Genomic DNA, 23775 nt, shown 5'->3' with positions numbered 1-23775 from the left:
GTTTCCAATTTTGTAATGCTCAAAAGGATGCAATTGCATATTTTGGGGTGTACACAAGTACAACAAGATGCAATGAATCAACTTCAAGTGCAATAGCCTCCAGCTTCCAGTAGAACAGCCTATTAGTTTTGAATTTAAATTAATAGCCGGTGTACATTACAATACATGAATATTTTAGAGATGTGACTCTAACCTTGAAAATAAAAATTGCAAACATGCATGAGACAATTAATATTTTTTTTTCTTCCTCAGTCCCTTATGCAGGAGATCTCTGTAAAGAAAAAGAAAGGCACGATGACCAACCAAGCGTGATCCCAATAGATAAGCTGAGTTAGATGCCATAGGTCCTATAAAAACCCTGATCAGAGCGAGTGTAAACCTCTTACAGGACAAAGAATGCTTTTATTGAGTGAATACATTCTTACGTTGACGAATGTGTCAAACTCACCGATACATTACTTTAGTTAAGGAAAGGCTGAGGAGAGCGAGTGTGCAATACTGTACAGCCACGAGTGAACAAAGGAGAGAGACAGAAATAGAGAGAATACATCTCCATTAGACCTCTGGAGAGATATATGCTCTTGTTTGCTGTGCCACACTGCTCATGTCTTACTGCAGGGTACACTCTGTTGAGAGAATATATAATTCAGGCTCAACGGATTTATTCATCTCCACTCTTCCTTTTGTTTTTTCACTCAAATTCCAACCCTCTCAGAAAGTAACAGCATGCCAGTGGTGTGACAGAGATGTCTTGTAAGCACCTGCACTGAGTCAATGCTGACACAGAGCATTTTAATTCTAGCACACCCACATTTAAATGCCGCGGCTGAGGGGAACACAGGAAGAACGAGGCTGGCAGTTGTCTGAACGCACAAACCAACAGATAGAAGCAATAAAGTTTTTTTTCTTGGAAAATGTTCACTATATTCGTGTTTATAGAGGTACAGTGGCCAAAGCAGTGAAGGATCAATATTGTTTTTACAATAATGCTTTTCAATTTCCAAACAATCTTTTAATATTGATACCTTGTTTTGCCTCCAACTCCTCCAAGCTGAGGGAGGGTCTCTTCTCTTCTGGTGCATTGACTGCAGCAGGATCCTTATCAACCACCTCAGCTCCACCCATCAGAGCCTCCAGCCCCTGCTCCTCCAGCAACTTCAGGCAAAAATGTATGATAACTTATCGTTAATGCCAGTTTTCTCTCCACACCAAATCAACCCTTGATCGACATGCATTGTACAGAGCAAGCTGAACCAGACCTTGTCCTCATCAGAGTCGTCGTCCAATCGGAATCTGTTCTTCTCCAATGGCAGCATATCATTTTCCTTCGCTTTGATGGCAAAACAGATGGGGGCAAAAGAGGCTGTATTGGCACAAAGAGACAGGAGGAGTATTCAGACGATTATAACTGGTAGACAAGTACATCCTGGAAATCTTTTGTTTAAAAAGAATGCATTTAATAAAGCAATTAGGCTGCTTTTTGTAAATGACAAATGCATTAAATGTTCACAAGAAAAAGATGAACGGAGAGGCTGGAGAAAGGATTAATGAAAAGATGGAAATATAGAGGAGAATAAGCAGGAAAGGGGAACCGAAGAATATGTTGGGAGTGAGAGAGAGAGAGATACAAAAACAGACGGACAAATTGGACAAGAGGCATAATACAATAAAGAAAGACAAACAAATGGACAGCCAAACAGAAAGACAGTGAGAGTTGACGCTGCGATGTTGTGTCACATTGGTTTCTATTGTGTAATCAAGTGTCGACAGTACAGAGTACACAGTGTGCCTCATTCCCTGAAGAGATAACCTTTAAATCAGACTTTGATCCGTATTGTAGAAGGCTGGATAGTTTACTTGTGTACTACTCTCTGCAGTTATTGGTTTTCTCCGGCCTGCTCTGTGACTTGTGGCCCCACAGGTCACCGCACGCCTTAATTTGCATATATGTGGATGTTTATTGGTCTCGCCGGCGCTGTGCTAAGCAGACTTTCATCTTTGCATAGACATTTCTGGCCTGATATCACCAAATAAAATTGCTCGCATAAATACCAACAGACTCACAGGCAGCTGTGCGTAAACACCAACATATGAAAGATACACACTCGAATAAATATGTGCATGTGTACTCACATAAACACACATTTACCCAAAGGAATTGCAACTATGTTATTGAATGAGTGAACTAAAGTAGAGGAAGTGAAAGTAGTACTGTATGTTCTGAGCATTCTTCCTACCTTTTATCAGCATGGAATCCTGGACCGACGTGTCGGATTGAAGCGCATCATCGTCACCATCATCTACGGACTGGAAGAACAAAAAGAAAGTAGAGAAAGAGAATAAATAATTACTGTCAACGTATCTGTATCAGTTTCCTAGTTCTATACACCGTTAACAAGTAACAGTGAGGACACACTGTAGACACACCATCTAAAGCTTTCTACCGTATCTCCACGTCATGGGTTCACCAGTCGGATTTTGGCAAGAGAAGATGAGATTGCGATTCCATAGAAACCTGCTGTTCTTCATGTTAATATGATGTACTTCCATGATGGGTGCAGCAGTAATATGTGCACGTTGGTGTTAGGGATGTTTTCAAAAGACACATCATTGTTATTTCTCCCCCAAAAATATGTTGTGAATGCTTGTTTGTTGTACATGCATCTGAAAATGTTCGGATGAGTCACTCCTCTGCATCGATTTCAAATTAAACTAAAACGGTTGCGTCTCAGTAATGTAATCACTCATCTCCCAAGTTCTAGCCACCATTACGGTTTGCGTCCCTGAAGTTGGCTCCCTACTGCGCGACACAAAATGTTGCCGTGGAGGAGAAGCCAACAGCAACTGTGACGAACACAACCCTCCGTCTGTGGCCTAATATCTTTAAGCACTTTGCTATAGTGGAAGCAAGTAGAGCAACTGAGCGCAAGAGAAAAGGCCAGAACACCATTAACACTAGCAAATGACTCTTTAGAGTCGAGCCAATCTTCTAAGATGAAAGATTTGATTTTCATACCGTCAGTGGACAGTAATGGAAAATAAGAAAAGAAGCAGACAATGAAAATGATTAATTTGTGTACAGCAGCAGTCGCTAAAGGAAGGTCCACATTTTGCCTTTCTTCATGTGTATTTCAGGTTGGACTGTAGATCTTTGCGTCACTCACACGTCAACATGAAAAACACACCCCTTTGCTGGACCTCCATTAGTCTTTGGCAAATTATGGGGAAAAAAAATCTAACTTGTTGCTCAAATAGCTTTAAACACCTCAAATTAGCTCTCCAAAATTCCACCGTACGGTCTATCAAAAATGTTTTCACAAGAGCTACATTGTGTGCACGTGCCATATAACCACAAGCCCTCCGTAGTGACACCTGAGGACTGAGTGCCCTTCGCCATTATCCCAAACATAAACTGTTGATGCAGTGAAAGGTTAAAGTGGTGATGAAGCCATTGCCTCATGAGGTATGTCTTACCCGGTTTGAAGGATGCTTCAAAGGCAGCTGTTATTTAACAGTGCTTTCAAAAGTCAAAGCACTTTACCAAGGCCCTAAAAATATAAGTGCTGAGAAAATTGAAAAAAGTAAACGCTGAATCAAAGCTCACAGGAGAAGAAGCAGCAAGAAAGTCAATCAGAATCCGTTCTAGACAAACCTCACCAGCTGGAGTTTGCAGGAATGTTCTTGTGCTCACATACTGTACAAACCTTGAGCTTCGTCTTTAGAGTCCTTAGATCACTTCATTCTCTCACTCACTCACTCTCACTCACACTCACTCACACACACACACACACACACACACACTCACACACTCACACACTCTAGTTCAGAAGGAAATAATCCTACTTTTACATTGCCAACTGAATTTATGCTTGTTTTGATTTCTTCAAAAACTACTTTTAGTTGGCAGCTTAATTAAAAAAATATATTAAATAATAATGTGTCATTGTTACAGTTCGTTTATACAAAATAACTAAATTATGGTGAAATGCTCTGCCAAAAGTAGAACATTATACATTGTGTTACATTGACTCATTCAGGAATAATCGGACATGATGGGATGAAAACTGCTCTGCTGTGGCCAAATTCAATTGCCCTGTTGAGACTTCATTTGAAAGCCTCTAGTAACCAAACTTGTCTCCCTGTTGTGATATTCTCAGAAATGTGAGTTCACATTAACTTCATTGTTTATCTTTAAATTGGCTGAATTACGCACCGTCGAACCCACATCGGTTCTGTTGAATGCTCACGAAACAAAAGGACGAGGGGCTCCCAGAAGTGGAGCGGGACTTCTATTAGAACATCAAAGACTACAAACTTCTGAGCCGATCTCTCCAAAGGGGAAGCAAACACATCTTCTGATGATTTGGACGGATTTACAAAATGCTTCTTTTTAGATAAACATTTTTATTTTATTTCTCCGTTACAAAATTGCCCTGTTCCGAAGATTGTGAAGCAGCAGCACCACCACCTCCTGCTGCTGCTGCTGCTGCTGCTTTACGCTTCGACTGACTTCTCTCTTCGCTCTTTCTCACTTTTTCATTAACTATGAAAATATAAATAATAGCGCAGAATGAGAGCAGCGAAATCTGCATCCCATTATCCACAGGGCAGATCACAAATGCCGGGCAGGTTTCTTGATAGAAAAGCTGAGCAGCTGCTGGTTGGGGCAGCCTGAGCTGTGTCATAATGGGCCACACTCCTCTGCACCCTGAAAAGCTAATGGATTTGATTCATCAGAAGACAAATTGCTCCTCACAAAACGTTCTCACTTTCTACCTCTCTCACTCTCACACAAAGCAGACTAGACACACATTGAATATATGAGAGCATACATAGGATATATGTAAATATGTGGGATAAATCTATTCATCCATCTAGGCAACTAGTTATACGCTGCAATCATTTATAATTCCCTTGTCTGAGAGGGATGAGGGCTTGATGTGGCTCCTGTAAACTTGTGAACACTGACTGAATACAGATGACAGCAACGCTCTCTGTGAACCCTCCGACACATTCTGGCAGTCTTGTTAGAAAAAGGTTTTCCCTCAGAAAGTGAACTTGTTTAATTATTCAAAGGAGAAGTTTTCTCAAATGATAGGCAACAGCAATAATTGTATAACTATGAACCACTTATTTTTTTATTTTGGGTGAATAATAAGAATATGTCGAAAAGCCTTGAAACGGCTCCGATACCCGGTGAATGCACTACACTACGCATGGTCCATTCATCTTTAACGGTGTCATGAGATCAGATTCTAAAAGGGACCTTGGCAGAAAAACAGACTGCGCTTTGTTCGAGATCAGTTATCATCAATATAGAGAAAATATACGATGTATCACTTGTCCTTGCATCTGTCTATGCAAGTTAAATTAGTGGTGCCTGTGGTAGAGTTCATTTTAAAGCAACCCAGTCAGGCCATTATTTAGTGAAGCTGAAGGAATTTGAGGCTTTATTATATTAGCAGTCTGATTAAGTGGATATCTTCTTAGAGTCAGTCATTTTTATTATAAAAAGCCTTCTTTGTGTTACTATTGTGTGTTACTAAACAACTCAGCATAAGGGATCTATAGTTCAAGAAGCTGGCAGGGATGTGTAATATCCTCAATTAGAGAAATTACAAGTATATAAATGAACAAATGCTTAATTTAAGGGTAAATATTAAATAAACTACAAAAAAAAAAACAGCTGTTGAACTCAACCGGAAGGGGAGAGGAAAAACTACAACGGATGATTTCAGAGAGGAAATCATATTTTAGCTCATGCCAGAATGATGAACAGCATGAACATGAACTCGGGGGCACCTTAAAAGCCAAGGGGAATGCACCAATCATCTCTGGCCTGACCACAGGGGATTTGTTGGAAATAGTTACTGGTTATATTGCATATAAGGTGTGTGCCACTGGGGAGCGAGCCGACCAGCAGAGCCAGTGAGAGGGCTGTATGTCATTTAGCTTCTGATGCACCACGAGGTGTCCACATAGCAATAGACTGCAGCTCTGGACACATGAAACAACAACAACAAGTGAAATGTCTGAAGAGCAGTAAACTGATCAATTTGGTAAAAACAAAGTGGTTTTGATAGCGGTGCAGCAATCTGCTTTGTTTCAAGTTGGACTAATTGGAATTACTTAACAGGCAGAATGTTGAGCCTTAAAAGTCTTGATGGTAGAAAGAGGGACTGTAATATTATTATTAAAAGATTGTTTTTTTGCAGGGTATTTGAGGGGCGGAGGTCTAGCTTTTAACAATCCTCAGCTAATTAATCCCTTCCTTGTTCTCTTTGTCATTCTCACCCTCCACGTCAATATTTTAGATCAGGATACCTCTAACTTCAGCACGGCAGGTCCTCGCTTTTCAGGAACAAATAAAACTGCTAATTTCAAGGTTGACTGTCAGTGCGGTGAATGCTGAGACCACCTTTTCTCACGTCTTAACGTTGGCTGCAAATGCTGTTAAACTTAATTGCATATAGGTGTGTAGAGAACAGCGAGGTCGATGACAGGAGACAAATGGGAGAGCAGTGTTTCCCCTTGGTGTGAAGGCCAGCCTGGGGTTTGTATCTGCTCACACCGAGCATCGACTGAGCAACAGAATGTAATGAAGAAATGATGAGTAGAAAATAACACTAAGAGAAAACACTAGTATAACAATGACGAAATACTATGTCGGTCAGGAATAAAGATATGAAGAATAGCTCTCTCTCGGAAAGTTAGGGTATCCTTAATATTGCATAAACTATTCATTACATTCATTATTTGATGTTTTTTCCACCCCAGTTTTCACTAAAGCCACGAAATCCTACTGATTTCATACATGCTTGTTGGTCCTCCAACAATTTTGCCATCTGATTGCACAACACAGATATCATTTAATTTCATCATCTCTGCATGCAATTTGGGTTATTTTGGTTTTAATGGCAGATTGATAGAAGACTAATTACACTCATCTGTCACTTGGCCAATCTCATTTAACCTATTTAGGGTTTTTTAATCATTTATGATTCTGAAGCAGCAGTGATAATATTGTGGTGGTAAGAACACAAGGACCGTTAGAATGAATTAAACTGTGAGCACTCATACAAGTTAATGGCGACGTGGTAGCTGTACTGGTCAACTGTATTAAACTTATTCAAGTGTCAAAAATACAAGATGTGTTCAAAGTTGTCAAGATGGGGACAAGATGTTAAGTGGTTCACATGGAAGGGATCTATCTGATTCATATGCACCCGCCCCCAGACACACACAATATATATATATATATATATATATATATATATATATATATATATATATATATATATATATATATATACACATACATATACACACATATACACACACACAAATAAAGCTTATAATACCTCTGAAAAGCTTCTTCCTTCCTTCTGCAAGAAGTAATTCTTCTTAAACTCATAATAGGTGTTGTACTGATTCCAAGACTGCAGAAAGTCAAACCTACAGGAGACAGAGGGAAGAACACATACTGTATAAGATGAGCACTCATAAACGATAAGCCAGAGGATGATGAAGAGGCTCTGCAATATCTGAAAGGAAAGTTACTGAGTTTCAGTTTAAGAGTTTCCTAAAGACCAAGATGTGACCGGAGCAACAGATTTATTTCTGGTAAGGACACTTACCGCGGATCATTCTTGGCACGGACACTGGCCTCAAACTTAAAACCGTTCCTAGCGACGTACTCGGCCAGCTTGTCTATGACTGGCTGGGTGTCAGGTGGTGGGGGGATGATGGCTGCTGATGCCGGTGTGGACACTTGAACTTCGGGTTTCGAGCTGTTTTGGGGGGGAATTCAAGATGTTAAGATGAGGGAGACGTTTCAGCCTTTATCACACATGTAATCTGTATTCACCTCTCTAATTGCTCTATGACATTACAGTGTTTCATTTCAGTGACATATCTTACCCTATATTTAGAGAAAATAATGCAAATTAGGTTTTTTAGTCAAATATATTGACTAAGCTCACTGGAAACTAGTTTGTCTTGATCAGATTCTTCAATAAAATTACCGTTTTGATACACAGTATGCTATAAAAAGAAGGTTAATGGTACTTGACCACGCAAAATACCAAAAACCCTACAAATTCAATCTACAAATCTCACAAAATCTATCAGAAGAGATTGGTATCACACACGGAAGTCCATTAGTTCCTACCTGGTTTCTGGTACAGCAGCAGGAGCAGCAGGAGCAGCAGGAGCAGCAGGAGCAGCTGGAGCAGCAGGAGCAGCAGAGCTGGCGACCTGAGCGGGGGATGTCGCTGCCGGTGCCGTGGCCATAGTTTCAGCTGGGGTGGGTGTAGTTCCGAGATTAGGCAAGGAATCAGAAGATGTAGGGGGAGCCATGACAGTTGCAGGCATACTGTTATAGTAGGAGCTGGCATCTATCCCTGGGGGAGGCGGAGCCAAGCAGAACGTTCCATCAGGAAGCATGTAGTACCCGTAGTAAATTGCTGCTGCATTTGCTGTAAAGACATGAGGGGGACAGTATTACATGAATTTCCTTCCATAAATGCTTTAATTGGGCCTGATGCACAAAGCATGAAAGGGATTGTGTGTGCAAGGTTGTATGAGGGGCCATCTATGCTTTGATGATTTACTAATTCATTCCGGAGTGACATGGCAATCTTTTTATTTATTTGTATCCATTTCAACAGGTCAAGGAAAAGTCATCTGTCACTGGAAATGACATCGCATGGCAAAGATACAGCCTTTTATGATGCAGCAAGGTTTCCCTTTTGAGATATTCAGTTGACCTCACACCCATGGTTTCTCTCTCCTTACTGTAAACATAAAAGTGAGCTATGTGTGTGGTGTTTTGTGTACACTGGCACACAAACTGCAAATTTAACATGAAACTAAGTGAGACAAATGAATCAAACTAAGCCGACAACCTCAAGTGCTACTGCAGGAGCTGCATGTTTCTAAGAGTGGAGGCAAAATGTAAGCGGCTTCAATTGGCCACAGGACTGGAGCACATCCGTGTGGTTAGTTAAATGGTGTAGACGTGCTCATTATGCTGAAGCTTTCTGTGTTTTGTTCTGTTCCGTGTCAAGCTACGTTTTTGTTGTTATGTTGCGTTTAATACGTCTGTCGCAGTAATTAATGTATATCAGTGGGGCGAGACCATAAATCAAGTTGTGACCTATGTGGGAAAGGGTCATCTGGCTTATCAGTGAGTTTGTTTTACAAAGTTTCTTCATTGAAAAGCGGATGAGGGGTGAAATACAGGGTCAAGGACAAAAGAAATGGTCAGTGTCAAAATGGAGACAGTGTGATATTAACACATTAGTCACTGAGGTAGTTGACTTTAATGACACATCCAATTTTCTCCTGTAAGGAAAATGGAAAACCACGGCAGGAGCTTTCATTTACAAACTTGACATGCGTTACAGTTGAGATCAAAGGACATTTAGTTGAATGGTTTGTCAGAGAGATAGATGGCCACATAGATGGATGATCAGATCGCTAGTTTTATTTCATAGATTGACTTTAATGCTAAAGTTAGTTAGTTTCTTTGGAGCTGCTCTTATTAGGGTCAGAGTGAGTGATTAAATACAGTAAATTAAGAGAGAATATCTAGTACAAAAGAGATAATGGAGCAACTCTATTAACATCATAAGTGGCAAGACAAAATCGCTCAAAAGGACAAGAGAAAGCGTTCTCATTGGACCAAGCACCGCACAGTGGATGGGCCAATCAGCTGACCCATTTGAGCAACAATGCATATCAATGCCATTAAGCAGCGAGGTCATCCACAACCAATTTACTAATATCAACAGCCCTTTACCTGCAGCAAAGATCAGGTTAAAGGATATCCTCCACAACTGTCTCAGGGATGAATACATTGCAGTAATGGACAAGTTAAAACTCACAGGTCAGCAGGGGCCAATGGCCATAGGTAAAATTAAGCAACCATTTTGGGGGAGGATGGAGTCATAAATGAAATAAGTACTTAAGCATAAGTGTGATGAATAATGTAAAGTGGGGGGGGGAGGATGCGTCTCATCATACGCGTATTTAGTGAGTACAAGAAGTGACTCCTAGACTTGAGCATTTTAAACTCACGTTGCAACCTCTTCAACTTCAACATCTAAGTGCTATACATCATTGGAAAGCTGGTAATCTGGAGATTAAATTGCAGCTCAGCACTGTGTGCCAAATGTGTCATGAATCCGTAATAAACATTGCGTTTTGTCGAGGTGTGTATTCAGGATTCAGATTGTATTTGCTGCAAGATTTAACCTTTCTGGACCAGGTAATGATTGAATAAATTATCCAAAATCCCACATTAACACCCCAAAACCTTTAGGAAAGAGGTCGTAGAAACCCCCTTATTATCAATATACATAGGGAAGCCATGCATCCTCTGCATGCCCTCGACCTCGAGTTTGTGGTTGTAAAGTTTCATGTTGACTTAGAGGTCACAACGTGTCACTTTATACATGTGGACTAACATCATCACACACATGAATACAACTGGGCTCATTGGATCCACAAGTCACAGCTTTACAAACATACTCAATGTGTGCATTTCATCGACTGGGACCCAGGTATACTGAAAACATTTTTTTGAATAGTCAAAAATAACACATTTACACTGCATGCAAAAAACAGCATGGTTTGTGCATGCGATTGTCATAAAGTGGGCATGTCTGTAAAGGGGAGACTGGTAGGTACCCATAGAACCCATTATGTTACCTTTTACCTTTACAAGTAGTAAAATAGGTTAAAGGTTGGGAGCACTTATTGTAGTTCTGAGCTGTATGGGTTTTGCCTTATCTTCATATTCCTGTCTATCCATTTAACTTACAATGCATGTCAGGCATTTGTCAAAGCATGTGGGACTATGATGAGCAAATTTCAATTTCTTGAAAGACCCGACTATACCTTTGATGTAATATACACAATTTCTAACACAAACAAGATTAGTTAAAATCAGTAATTTGTTGTGATTTGGTCGAGATGCTGTACATGGTGCTCATGTGAACAAACCTTATTAGAAACTGGCTAATGTTGCACACCAAGAGCATGCATCAATTGAAGTCTGATCTGACCCAGAGCCCATGTGGATAAGAAAGTGTTGACCCGAGAGATGGTTTATGTCGGGTCCTCTGGCTTTCGGAAGGTGCCGTTTGCCCCGGAGCACCTCTCAGCTCAATACTACTTTGCTGAAAGATGTTTAGAATGCCTACGTATCAATAACAGACTACGGTCGGCATTAATTAGTGGGGAGCTTAATTGAACAACCAGCAGTGGCAGAACACTTTATGCAAAAACAACTCACTTTTTCAATATGCGTGAGCGCTGAGTGGAGGACCGTGGAAACGGCATCCTCAGTGGATCTGTAGGTAAACTGGTGAGTATCAAGCAGGCTGGGATGTTGTTTTTTAAGTGTTTCTCAAAATACCTAATCAGAATGGGGGTGAGTGCCAAAGGGCAGACGTCACTTTTAGGTACTGGAATGCATAACGCAAGACAGCGTTGATGGTTTATAGTGGGACTTATTTACTTTGATGGAACTGGCAACGATGCAAAATTGGAATAGAGTCACAATGACGTTATCACCCTTCCCTCTTTCATTATATTCCTTGTTGCAGTGTATGTGAATGACATCAGCCGTCAAGAAGGTAACATCGACCAAAGGTGTTGCCTAGCAATAAAATTCCGGTCCATACTCACGGTCAGCAGTGTACTGCGCTGGTATGCTGGAGACAGCTGGGTCTGTCACTTCTTCGGCTTTGGTTTCCACTGTTGCTGTGCCGTTCATTTCCAGTCGGGCTTTTCGTACAAGTGCTGCCAGAGGATGGTCTGGGTCCATTACTTTAAGAGGCTGCAGAAGAAGAAAGCTGATTTGGTATATAGAACAGTATCACACCATTGTGCGTATTATAGGAGGGACAGAAGCATTTTAGAGTAATATCATCATACACACACTAAATATTCAAAGCTTTGAAGCCAGAAACCATGAAATACAGAGTCATATTTAAGTATTAGATACATAATTTAATAGTGATTAGAACATTGGAGTGGCTGATGAGAAGTGGAAAGCCCTATTGACGGGAAGCAACTGTCTGACAGCTGACTATTAGGAGCTCATTGTGTTTTTAAAAACATAACACGCTTCCGTCAAAAACTAATGACTGTCCTGACAATGCACATAAAAGCACTGACAAGAGAACTAACAACATGAAGACAGGGAAACAGAAAATACTTATTAAGTTATTGTTTGTATATCACTTGTCCTTAATAAAAGATTATCTTATTTTAAGAGAATGCAGCAACAGACATGGGCTGTACTAACAGCATGTAAATGTTATTCTCAGGCAGGCAGCAGTCGCCTAACAGTTAAAATTGCAGCATACTTGTGCAACATTAAAAAATATTTCTCCTTGAGATGATCAGCTGAAGAACACTGTCCCATGAAAACCACTTCTTTACTTTGTAAGCTACATATCTAGAGGTGGGAATCTCTCGGCATCTCACGATTCGATTCAGAGGTGCGATTATAAAACGATAATCGATTCATCTGTAATCTTTTCAGATTATTGAGGCGCTAATGGCGAAAGACGCGAATACAGCCAAGCGAAAAATTCACATGACGCTGAGGTGCGAAAGTTCAATTCAATTCAATTCAATTCAGTTTATTTTGTATAGCCCAATATCACAAATTTGCCTCAGAGGGCTTTACAATCTGTACACATACGATATCCCTGTCCCAGGACCTCACATCGGATCAGGAAAAACTCCCCCAAAATAACCTTTGACAGGGAAAAAAGGGAAGAACCCTTCAGGAGAGCAACAGAGGAGGATCCCTCTCCCCGGATGGACAGAAGCAATAGATGTCATGTGTACAGAATGAACAGCATTACAAAGTTACATAAACACATTACAAGAATATGACAATGTATGAATGGAACTCCAAAGCCAATCAGCGTTGAGATGCTCCGCCCGTCATCACTGACGTCGTGCCGTTGGTGAATCTAACTGGCTGCTCTAGTAGCGCTGGAAGTGGCAGTTATCGAGAAGTAGTCGGTGAAATTCCCAGAGCTGTGTGAGCCTACGGGTGATGTTATGAACCCAGACACAAGGGCGTTAGATGTTTTACGACGTTTGTGGGATGTCCACAACAAGTAGCAGAAATAGTGGTTATTTATTCCATGGTGGATGGCGGAAATGATAACTGTGTACAGAGTAAAGCCACGGAGATAAGGCACTCTAAAAGGTGCAAATAAACCACAAATCGTAGGGCGAGTAAACTTATATTGTTATGCTGCGTTCACACGCTGGTGTGAACGCAGCATAACAATACATTTTCCCCCACCCCTATATCTCAATAACAACAACCATGAAAAATTGCCTGACTTTTTCTTGACTTATTAAAATGTTTTAGAGATACATTGTTTTTGGACATCATCACAATATAAAGTAGCAACTGTGTCCAACAGGTAAAGTTCCACACTGGGTGGCCGACATTCTATTTGCATTACCTTCACCAGCTCCTCCAGGCGTGAGCACCTTTTCGGGGCAAACAGGCTGGGATGGAGGTAACTGCCATCCCCATCCTCATCAGAATCATCAGAGTGGGATTCTACAGCAAGAAAGCAAAAAAAAGAAGAAGTAATGAATCTATGTATGAAAAAACGTTCAACATCATAATTAATGCAGAGCGTCTTACTGCTTCATCGTGTTTCTGTTCGATTGCTGATTTACAACAGATTCTGAATTCATTACAGGACATGATCATTCTTCTATAACTCACCCTGCGACTGCTCTTGCTTCTTGGCGGTAACGAACTTGTATCGCCCTTCCTTCATGGCCCGCAGGATGTGTTTGTAATAAGGGTTCAGGTAATGGTCAAAACGAAGGAAGTCAAACTGGGAGTTACCGGACTGCTTAGCTTTCAGCACTATTTCAAACTGAGCCCCCTGCTGGGATACAAAGTTGGCTGTCCTCTCGATGATGTTATTGGTCTTGATTGTTGCCGGCTACAAAAGAAGGAAAGAAAAAGAGCATTTATGAATAAATGGAACATATCTGATTCCATAACCATTGAAAATAAGTTTTAATGTGCAAAAAAACTGTATATATTTCTTGTCGAAATGCCATTTCAATAATCGTATTTTAGAGAATATCGTATCAACAATAAATGGTTTCTGCATACTTGTTAGTCAGATTCTGGCCAAAGAGCTTTGACACTTGCTTTCTCTGCTATCTATTCCTATTAGATAAGAAAATAAAAAATAGAGAAGGATGTTCCCTCACAATCTAGGGAGTAAACACTTTATTATTATAAATGAATATATTATTATATTATATGCATCTAATGTACAGCTGCTATGTTGTGCTCTGTATGTATGCACAAGGGTGTATTGACTGTTTCCTACCCAGCATGCCATATACAGAATATGCACACAATCCATACAACCATTTAAACTTGTTTTTCTTCTCATGCATAAGAAAGCAGCTGAAGTGTCACTGAGGGTTTTGGTCGCGGATTGGCTTTGTCCAGAGGGAACATTGCCTGACACTAAAACACCAGATGGAACAAAACAGCAATGCATTTTAAATATTTCTGTTTATTGATGTGTGCCTGTTGTTATCATTGGATGTTATGTCAATATGAAACATTGCCTATATGCATATTTCTTCATACGGCAAATATGTGCTGTTTTATAGCAAAGATGTGGTGACATCCTACAAGAATGATGATGACATAAACCTCTCATTTTATGAGGAAAGAGAAAGAGGTGCTATTTCACAGAGCAAATGCTTGAATGGCTATTGATTAGACTGTCATCTAATGCTGCAATGTGTCAGGATCTGGGTGGCTTTGTACCTCAAACTATTTCTGGTGTACACCCTGTACGCCCAACCATTCTACAGAGTCAGAGAGTCACAGAAATATATACATCCTTTTAGACATCCTGATCCTGACTCTCATAAGAATTATCAGACCAATTTGTTCAGCTCGTACTCCAAGTAGATACCCACTGTTCATATGCATGTTTATATGTCGTGTATAAATAAACTGTCTACAAGCGCACAACCTGTGCATTAACATCAGTAAGGATGTTTAACACTCACCAGTTCCACGTCAGGAGGGATCGCGAGTCCCGGGGGAGCTACAAACGGTTCCTCACTCTCCTCGGGCTCTGCATCTTCTTTGCATGTGAAGAGATAGCAGGGCAAAAAGAATGAGATGAATTTGTGTTAGTCATTCGTAATGACAAGTAAATAGACACTGCTGGATATCAATCCAGTTGAGCAGTAACTTGAGACACATTTTGTATGTCTAAAATGTTTTAAAAGTGGGTGAACCACATGTTATCCATTATTCAAATATAGCACAGAAAAGTACAACACTCTATTCTTAAACTTCACCTGCCCTCCATCAAAATATACAGGTTCGGTGGAATCTAGATTAACATTATAGTGTTGCACTGTGGGGGGGTTTGCAAAGCAAGAAAGGAGACAAGCTCCTCAATTTTAAAACATAGCATTTATGAGAACAATTCAATCATTCCTGCAGATTTCACTTGGCTTGTCATGTGAGGTGTGACGTGGGTACAGCTTTAAAATCAGCTTTTGGCAGGGCCAGAAAGCCAATCAGTTTCCACACGATTACGGCATCTTATTTCATGTCTCCACTCTAATTTAGTGATAATATAATGGTGTCCCCATTTTGAAAGAAGACGTGCTCTTCATTGCCACTTTAGTTACATGAGATTATTATTATTATCATGGTTGACTAGTGGTGCAACGGATCATGAATCACGATTCGGATCAGAGTCAAGGATCGGATCACAGATAGGATCAGCACAAAAGAAAAAAAGAGAGCAAATATAACTTTTAGAGATCCCTGATCATATTTTTGTGCATATTATGTAAACTTCAGTGGTTATCACACATTACAACTATCCCATCAAAATCAAACTCCCTTTGATGTTACAAATTAGCATTGTTGCGGGGGATATTTTCATGATTTTGTATTTGTGACAATGTCGAGGACAATAAAGAAGGAACGCGAAACGTGACAACAAACTGTATGTTTTGAAAACCAGCTCAAAAAGTTAATGCCCAGTGCGACATGACCCTTATTTACTTATTCCCAAAGGACAAATTCTGCTCGCATCGGGAGTTTTGGCAGATGTAGTCATACTCTGGAATGGCTCTACAATCTCCCCAGAGAGGCATTTAGTCTGCATAACTGTCAGGCCACTGGCTGAGACAAAGTGCTTCTAGCTATCACTACATCAAATATTAAAAGTTGCGTGTGTGTTTTGCGTGTGCGTGTGTGTCAAGTCAGATATGAATGGATGAAAACCAGAGTTGAAGGTGAAGTTCACAGGTGATTAGCTGTCTAAATGTCAAACCTCCTCCCACTCATGGCGAAAAAAACACGTTTTTATGCAATAACTCCAGGGCCTCAATAGAGGGTTACTACAAAGAGTTATAGTTAGGTTTTATGGTATCATTCTGTAATATTAAATTAAATATAAATATGTTTGACACGTTCACTGTGTCAGCTGCAGGCAAAATATTTACTTCAGCAGCCCCCTCGAGGTCACATATTTGCAAACGGTCGCACGGATTAGAATAGTTAAAAAAAAAAAAGAATAGTAAAAAAGAAGACACGGATAAGAAGTGGATTAGACAGACCTGTTCTTCACAGCAAAAAACTAAAAATTAAAGTCAAGCAGCTAAAAACGTTGGCACAGATCCCACCACAGGGTTTTTTCAAAGATCCCAGGTTCTCAAAAGTACATTTTTATGGAATACAGTCATATGATTTCATTGAACAGCTAATCAGTGAGTTAGCTCTACAGTTAAAAGCTGCGTATTGTCGCATGGTTCCTACACAAAGTGAGAGAGTGAATGATACTCATCTGAGATCGACTAACTGAACTATCTGACTCGTTTGTGAGTGATGTGTTCTCACCACATTCCCTGTTAGCATCCTCCTCCACGGTGGGCTGAGAGGGGTCATAGTAGTCAGCACTGTATTTGAAGGCCACTGCAGTGTAGGTGCCTTCATCAGCCAGAGCCTCACTCAGACGTTTGTACTCCTCCTCTGAGGAAAACAAGAAAACACACAACGAAGAAACATTTACAACAAGGTTGATGATAATATGTTTTATCTGATAGCAGAAATTGACAGTGTTTCTTTATTTTGATGTAGCACTGGATAACTCAAAAACATCTACTCCATAACATCCACCAATTTGGAAGGATGTATTATCGTATGTATTGTGTTATTATGTATAATACTTATTAAGTTGGTACCAAATGTTTGATGCCAATCTTATGGCATTTTCAAACCTCCAGTTTGTTTTGTTTGGCCTGAATCAGTGGATGAGTTGTTAAATGCAGGGCACGTTCCCCTTGGTTTGGTATCTTTTCATTCAGAAGAGGAAAAGAAGCAATGCTAAAAGCCAAAGAGGAAGAAGGTCCTGAAGAAGGTTGCATTTCCCCAAATATCAATAAGGCAACCTCCTGCGTTGCTAGCCCAACTCAGACCCCGGTTTATTCTGGCAAGCTGCTAACAACTGTTGACAAATAGACATGGTTGTTTGGTCCTAAACACTAACCCTTTCCTATAGAAATTCATGACAAACTATATCTTATCAAAGAAGCAAGGGCAACATTGCCACAAAAGATATCAATATTCTAATGCTTTCCTCCTGCTGTCCTTTCAGTGGACAGATGGGTAATAGCCTAAGTGAATGGGGTCAGGCCTCCAAATTCAAGGGCAAACTAGCCTGGGGATGAATCTTCTGCAGTGAGTGTGTGTGTGTGTGTGTGTGTATGTGTGACACAAATCATTAGCTGACTCATTCTGTCCTGTCAGTTTGGACATGAGACATTATATTTCACATGAAACGGTGGCTTATCAATTCAATTAGTCATTAAGTCTGCCATTCAGAAGGGTGCGTAGTCATCAAAACAGCCTGTTTCATCATAATGTAAAACGACCGAAATTCAAGTATCCAAGGGTTGAAAGTGATTTCCATAGAAATGACAGCTGTTGAGCTCAGCGTCAAAGCCTTCTTTTTTAGGGAGATGACAAGCTGGAAATGCCTTAAAGGGGGGCTAGAAATCATGATTTTTGGAAGCATAGATTGAAGCATATACTAAATGGTAAGAGTTGCCACGATTTTGTCTGTACCGACAGGCTTGTCAAATTGGTGTCAATTTAAAAGTGTTAATAGAGGACACTGAGATTAAAGATTTTTGGGACGCGAATGCACTGACTGGCTGCCTGAGAAGAGAGTGACCATTTTAACTGCCAATGGGATTTAATATCGGCAAGCATCGAGCCAATTTGTAAGCATCATAACATTATGCAAGTAAGAAAATAGCATCACTTGCCAATATTTACGATTATATACCACTGAAACAACACAGAGATTTGTTGCAGCAATTTATAAAGTTCCGTTGAATGGTAAATGAATAGTATGAATAAATATTTTCATATAAGTATATGTACATAGAATATATTGTCCACAGTAAACGGCAATGGTTCATTTTAAGAAGACATGACCTACTTAATTTCTGTCACAATTACCTCCCTTTGAATTTCTAATTTTAGTACTACAAGTTATAGAGCCATAGCATGCGTAATGAAGTTATTTCACATTGTGTTTAAAATACATGTAATTACATTTGTTCAGCACTTTGCTGTGGCTTATTACCCCGTCACGTCATGAGATGATGGGGTGAATGATCATAATGACAGATGATTGATGGGCGCACAATAATTCTAACAGGATTATTTCATCATCTGCTAATTAGCTGCCTTCATCAAACAACGATGACTAATTCAGGAAATAAAGGCAGATATATACATCAATATCATCCAGCAGGAGCCGTTAAGAGCAGAGTCACATTGATGTCTGCCATAAGTGTACTTGTCAGAACTAGCACCCCGCCCACCTTGTCTGGCCTCCTCTTCCAGCAGGTCGGTGTGCAGAGCCAGGTACCTCTCCTCATCGCACAGCGCCTCAATCCTGGCCTCCTCCTCCGACAGCTGGTAGGATGTATTCCATGACCCGCTGTCATACTCTGAGAGGTCATGTAAGTGACCACGCCCATCGTATCTGTCGGATGATAACAAGGATTAGAGAGAAGGAAGTCAACAAAGATTTTTATACACAATTTGGGCCTACTTACCGAGGGAGGAAAAAAAAAACAAATTTACATTAACAATACTCTACCTCTGTAAGCCTGTCTTGAAGGAGTATACTTGTAAAATGCTTAAAATGTATCAAAAATACAGACAATATAATAATGCACTATTTAAGTCCTTGGGCTTAATTGTGCTCTTAAGATACCTAGCAAGCTCACTGCTGCTATTTCCTTCTTGAACAAGTCTTACAAACCAACAACCCTACAGCAAAAGAAAAGCAAACAAAAAAGAAACAAACAAAGCAGCTCGCCTCTTACCTTACAGGGTTCAATTCCCCCCTGTAACACACATCACTATGTCTACATCTGCAAAGAGAGTTACATTCACACAAACCCGAGCACATAAATACCTATCCGCAAGAACCCAAATGGACGACATTTTCCAGGGTTCGTCCCTCTACGGCACTTCTCAGTTGCAGTTTCTTCACGAAGACAAAGAAATGGGGTGCTGTGGTTGGCATTCGGGGTTTGGCAGGACCCCTTAGCCTACCTTGCTGGGGGAAAACTGGGTTATGTGATAAAGACACACATACAAAGGCTGTACAAATGAAACACAAGTTGGGCCACCGCAGATCAAGGTGATTCAAAAAGATAAATGCACTATTTTAAGGTTCGAGTAAGTCATTATGTGCTCTGCATGGAGGTGGCAATAAAACATTACTGCATCGCATGCAGCCACAGTTTTGTAGCAATGTTAAAAGCACCCATAAACCGTTATTTAGTCAGTCGAATCCCATCAATTCACATTGGCATTGTGATATTTTGAATCACCTTAACTGCTGTAACTTTAGTCTTGGTTAGAATTTGCTCTGGCCTTGTGGACTGTGGCACTGCATAGTAAAAAAACCACATTCTTCGCTTTGCAAAACTCAATTTGAAAAGGACAAAGAGAAGGAAACATCTTCTATGTTGTACTTCATTATGACTTCATTATTTATTAAGTAGGCCTGTGCCGAGGCTAAAAGTTCTCAGAGGAAAATTTCCCCAACATGCCAAGATGCAAAGCCCACCATAAGGTAACATTTGTAGTCTTAGGTAGGTTATGGAATTTACATATCTTGGCTTTTGTCTCTAAAATAGACGCCATTGCCAGTGTATTAGGTACACAGCACAAACTAATTCAGCAAGATAACAAAATAAAGTGAATGTTTACTTTCTGTTTTAAACAGTCAAACAAACAGTGTGGAGTCAATTAAACATTGTATACCACATGTGCATCAATGTTGTACTGGACTGCAGCGGTTTGTGCTGGTGTGATTGATACATTGGCAACTGAGTAACTACATAACCGTATATATAGTTTTGCATCATGGCTACTGTTAGCAACGACTATCAGGAGTTTGCATCTTCACGCAGTCAGTTCAGTACATCCAAAAAAAAGCAAGTGAACAGACAAAGAAAGGACACATTCGTCGCCAGTTGCAGGTATTCCCGAGCTTCCGCTAGACAAACTCCAAGTGGTCCCTTGAATTCTGAGGCCAACTGTAAGGATAAAAGGTTAGCATAATGTTTCGGTCTAAGTTTGTTCAACCGACCTATCAATCATGATGCTCTTGTCCCCCATCCATGGGATGAGATGTTTTCCATGTTCATGGTAAAGCGCCCTTTCGTCGTCTGGAAACAGTTTGCAGGCATATCCGAACACCAAGAGGTCGGCGTATTTATCACTGTCACTCACATCCTTCTTCACGGGTTTGTTGTTGTGGTCCTTCTTTGCCGCTCCGCGACGATACATCGCCCAATTGCTCGTGAAAACCAAACGACGAGCGAAATAAAATAGTTATTACAGTATAGTGACGGGTTTCTGATAACTAAATAGCTTGCATGTGGTCCAAATGTTACGATAATCCGTAATGTTGTACCCCAAAACTAAATTCTACGTGCCGTCTGTCGCCATCTTGGAAAGGAAGCAAATGCACTCGCGTATCCAGTCCGCACTTACGACAATTTGTCTGCGTTGTTAAAATATTAACTCATGAGAAATAATTATATTTAAAAATACATGTTAATTTAATTTCGCCGTATGTTTTATTTAAAAATAAAAATGTTTTTTATATGAGTCCTACTTTCGCCCGTGAAGTGGTTTTACCTTTGTCGAATGTGCTGGTGGTGAATTGACTGAAACCTTTCAACCCAACATTACATCTGCACGAGGAGCATCAAGGGTCAATGAAACATATTCAGGCTATCTAATCAGTAGTGCAGTAACGGGCATAATAGCTATCCCTGTTCATTATAATTCTATGTTCATTTATTGTAAATCACTTTGTACCGCATTAATTGTATAAAGGTTTATTATTATTATGATTATTATTATTATTATTATTTTGCATGTTTTAACAGTTTAGTAACAATCACGTACTCTTCATTACTGCTGACCATATTGTGATTGCTTATTTGTTTTAGTTTTTTCATATGACTCAGTATATAACTAAATATGAGCAAGCATAGAGTAATTAGCAACTTTTTGTACAGTATTTTTGTGATATATAGATAGATAGATAGATAGATAGATAGATAGATAGATAGATAGATAGATAGATAGATAGATAGATAGATAGATAGATAGATGGTGGTAATGGAGATGTAAGGTCATTAACAGATCAGGTATTGCAAATGCAAGGTGATTAAAAAGTAATTAAAAAGGAAAAACTGTGCAAGACTAATGATAAAATGGATAATATAAAATGCAAACTAAATATATAAACAGATATGCAGAATGTGCATACGGCTATAACAAAGCCAGTCACTTACAGCCCAGCAAAAGGTGCCTAAAAAGTATAAAACAGTAGAATAGTGAATACTGTAAAAACAAATATATACACACACATATATATGTATATATATATATATATATATATATATATATATATATATATATATATATATATATATATATATATATATAAATAGACAGTTACTCGTAAGTGACAGCAGCCTTATGACAGTATGCATGTAAGCATTCAATGAATCAGTTTTGGCATTTTCACACACCCCTTCTCTTGGGAAGCAAACAGTGGGTCGAGTGCATGTTGAACCTGGGGTCTAAGGAGATGAAGCAGCAGCCAGTCTGAGGTCTTACTTCTACGTGGCTTAAGCCATCTTGAACACACTCTCCAGGTCAGCTACCAGCTCTCCTCTGACGTGGTCTGCGATTTGTAATTTGTAATTTGGTTGTCCCTGATTTGGACTAAACCATTGAGTTTCATTTCCAGTTATATTTTTAGATGCGTAAACTAAGATCAGTAGTGGAAAACATGTGAAGCCTTCCCCGTTCTGTTCATGTCCTTTTCAAGCATGCGATTGCACCAATAATCTTTTCCACAAATCTGGCAGGGCAGATGGTAGATTTGAAGCATTCACAGTCTATTGCTTTCTTTGATGAATGCAATGCAGCCAAACATATTTGGGAATAAATAGCACACCAGAGGAGACGTGTGTGGACCTGTCTCTCAATGTAATTTGAATGGACTTACTGTTAAGGATTTTTCCCTTTATATTCCAAACCCGTTTTTCATCAGCAACAGCTCCTCCCGAAGGAATACGTACACTATCTGACCCACACAGCCACAGGGGAGGAGCGAGGTAGGAGAGGTCTGAATAAGTGCTCCAATGTATAACAATCACACATATTACAGGTGAGTGCAGGAATGTAGTGCATAGGCTATTACATACATTTCCAAAACACTAACGTAGTTATAATTGAGTAAGAGTGCATTATTATGATCATTAAAATGTAAATCAAACAATATGATTTGAAAAACCTGCCCCTACAAAAAAAGCACACACACACACACACACACACACACACACACACACACACACACACACACACACACACACACACACACACACACACATCTTTGATTGGCTATTCATTTATCTCACTCTCCATTCAGGTCTGTTGTCTTAGACCCCAGGTGAACACAGATCAGTTGTCTAAACAGAGTTGCATTTTGGCTTAGCTTGCAGTCAGAGCATTCAGCAGAATACTAAGCTGTCAAAATTTAAAGTGAAGCAATTTGGCTCCACCATAAAGACTCATATTCATTGTTGTAACACTTCATATCAGCCTCAAGGAAGACGCTCTACTGAATTGTGCATTTTTCTCTTCTATTTTACCACCCCGCAACACATTTACACATCAGCGTGTGTTCAAATAAGGAAAATGGTGGAAGGGAGTGCAGTTTATCAAATTGTTTATTGTTAAGAGAACCACTTAAGAACACAAAGTGACGATAACGTTGAAGACATCAGCTCAAAAAACGTGATACAGCAGTGTCAGTAAGTGTGAAGGTGTACCCCTTTCATTGCACTGGTCTTAGGTCACTACGACCTCAGACGTGACCGGCGTTCAGTCTTACACAAGCTTAAAACATAAAAAGGGAAAAGCAGCATGAACAGGTAAAACAATCAATAAGCCATTCCAAAAGGATGAAGATCTTCTTTTACATGCATTGTTGTTATGGCATCAAACTATGTGGTGGATAAGTAATGAGTGTTTAAGACATTAGTGTATTCTGACTATATGTGTGTGTGTGAGAAAAACTCAGATTAATATACTATAATTAGTTG

The 23775-nt window shown here is 39.8% G+C and overlaps 1 protein-coding gene across 2 annotated transcripts in view; it reads right to left on the bottom strand.

Annotated features, from left to right (window-relative positions):
- The window catches only part of sfswap (splicing factor SWAP), a 43369-nt gene extending 22258 nt beyond the window's left edge, over positions 1–21111 (bottom strand). Inside the window, exons 1-13 of one of the 2 annotated variants that reach the window (XM_034546414.1) lie at positions 20736–21111; positions 18949–19112; positions 16955–17086; positions 15100–15176; positions 13775–14000; positions 13503–13603; positions 11695–11845; positions 8171–8477; positions 7638–7790; positions 7362–7455; positions 2238–2307; positions 1260–1363; positions 1026–1155 (exon numbers count right to left, since the gene is read on the bottom strand). In XM_034546414.1, coding sequence (XP_034402305.1) covers positions 1026–1155; positions 1260–1363; positions 2238–2307; positions 7362–7455; positions 7638–7790; positions 8171–8477; positions 11695–11845; positions 13503–13603; positions 13775–14000; positions 15100–15176; positions 16955–17086; positions 18949–19112; positions 20736–20935 — 1909 coding nt within the window. In that variant the 5' untranslated portion in view covers positions 20936–21111. The remainder of the gene's footprint in view (positions 1–1025; positions 1156–1259; positions 1364–2237; positions 2308–7361; positions 7456–7637; positions 7791–8170; positions 8478–11694; positions 11846–13502; positions 13604–13774; positions 14001–15099; positions 15177–16954; positions 17087–18948; positions 19113–20735) is intronic. The other variant, XM_034546415.1, reaches the window with a different exon arrangement.
- Between the last annotated feature and the right edge of the window lie 2664 nt (positions 21112–23775).

This window comes from Cyclopterus lumpus, chromosome 12, assembly GCF_009769545.1.
Source record: "Cyclopterus lumpus isolate fCycLum1 chromosome 12, fCycLum1.pri, whole genome shotgun sequence".
In the NCBI taxonomy this organism is placed as follows: Eukaryota; Metazoa; Chordata; class Actinopteri; order Perciformes; family Cyclopteridae; genus Cyclopterus; species Cyclopterus lumpus.
Note: the sequence above shows the minus strand (reverse complement) of the source record. Positions and strands in the feature narration are given on the sequence as shown.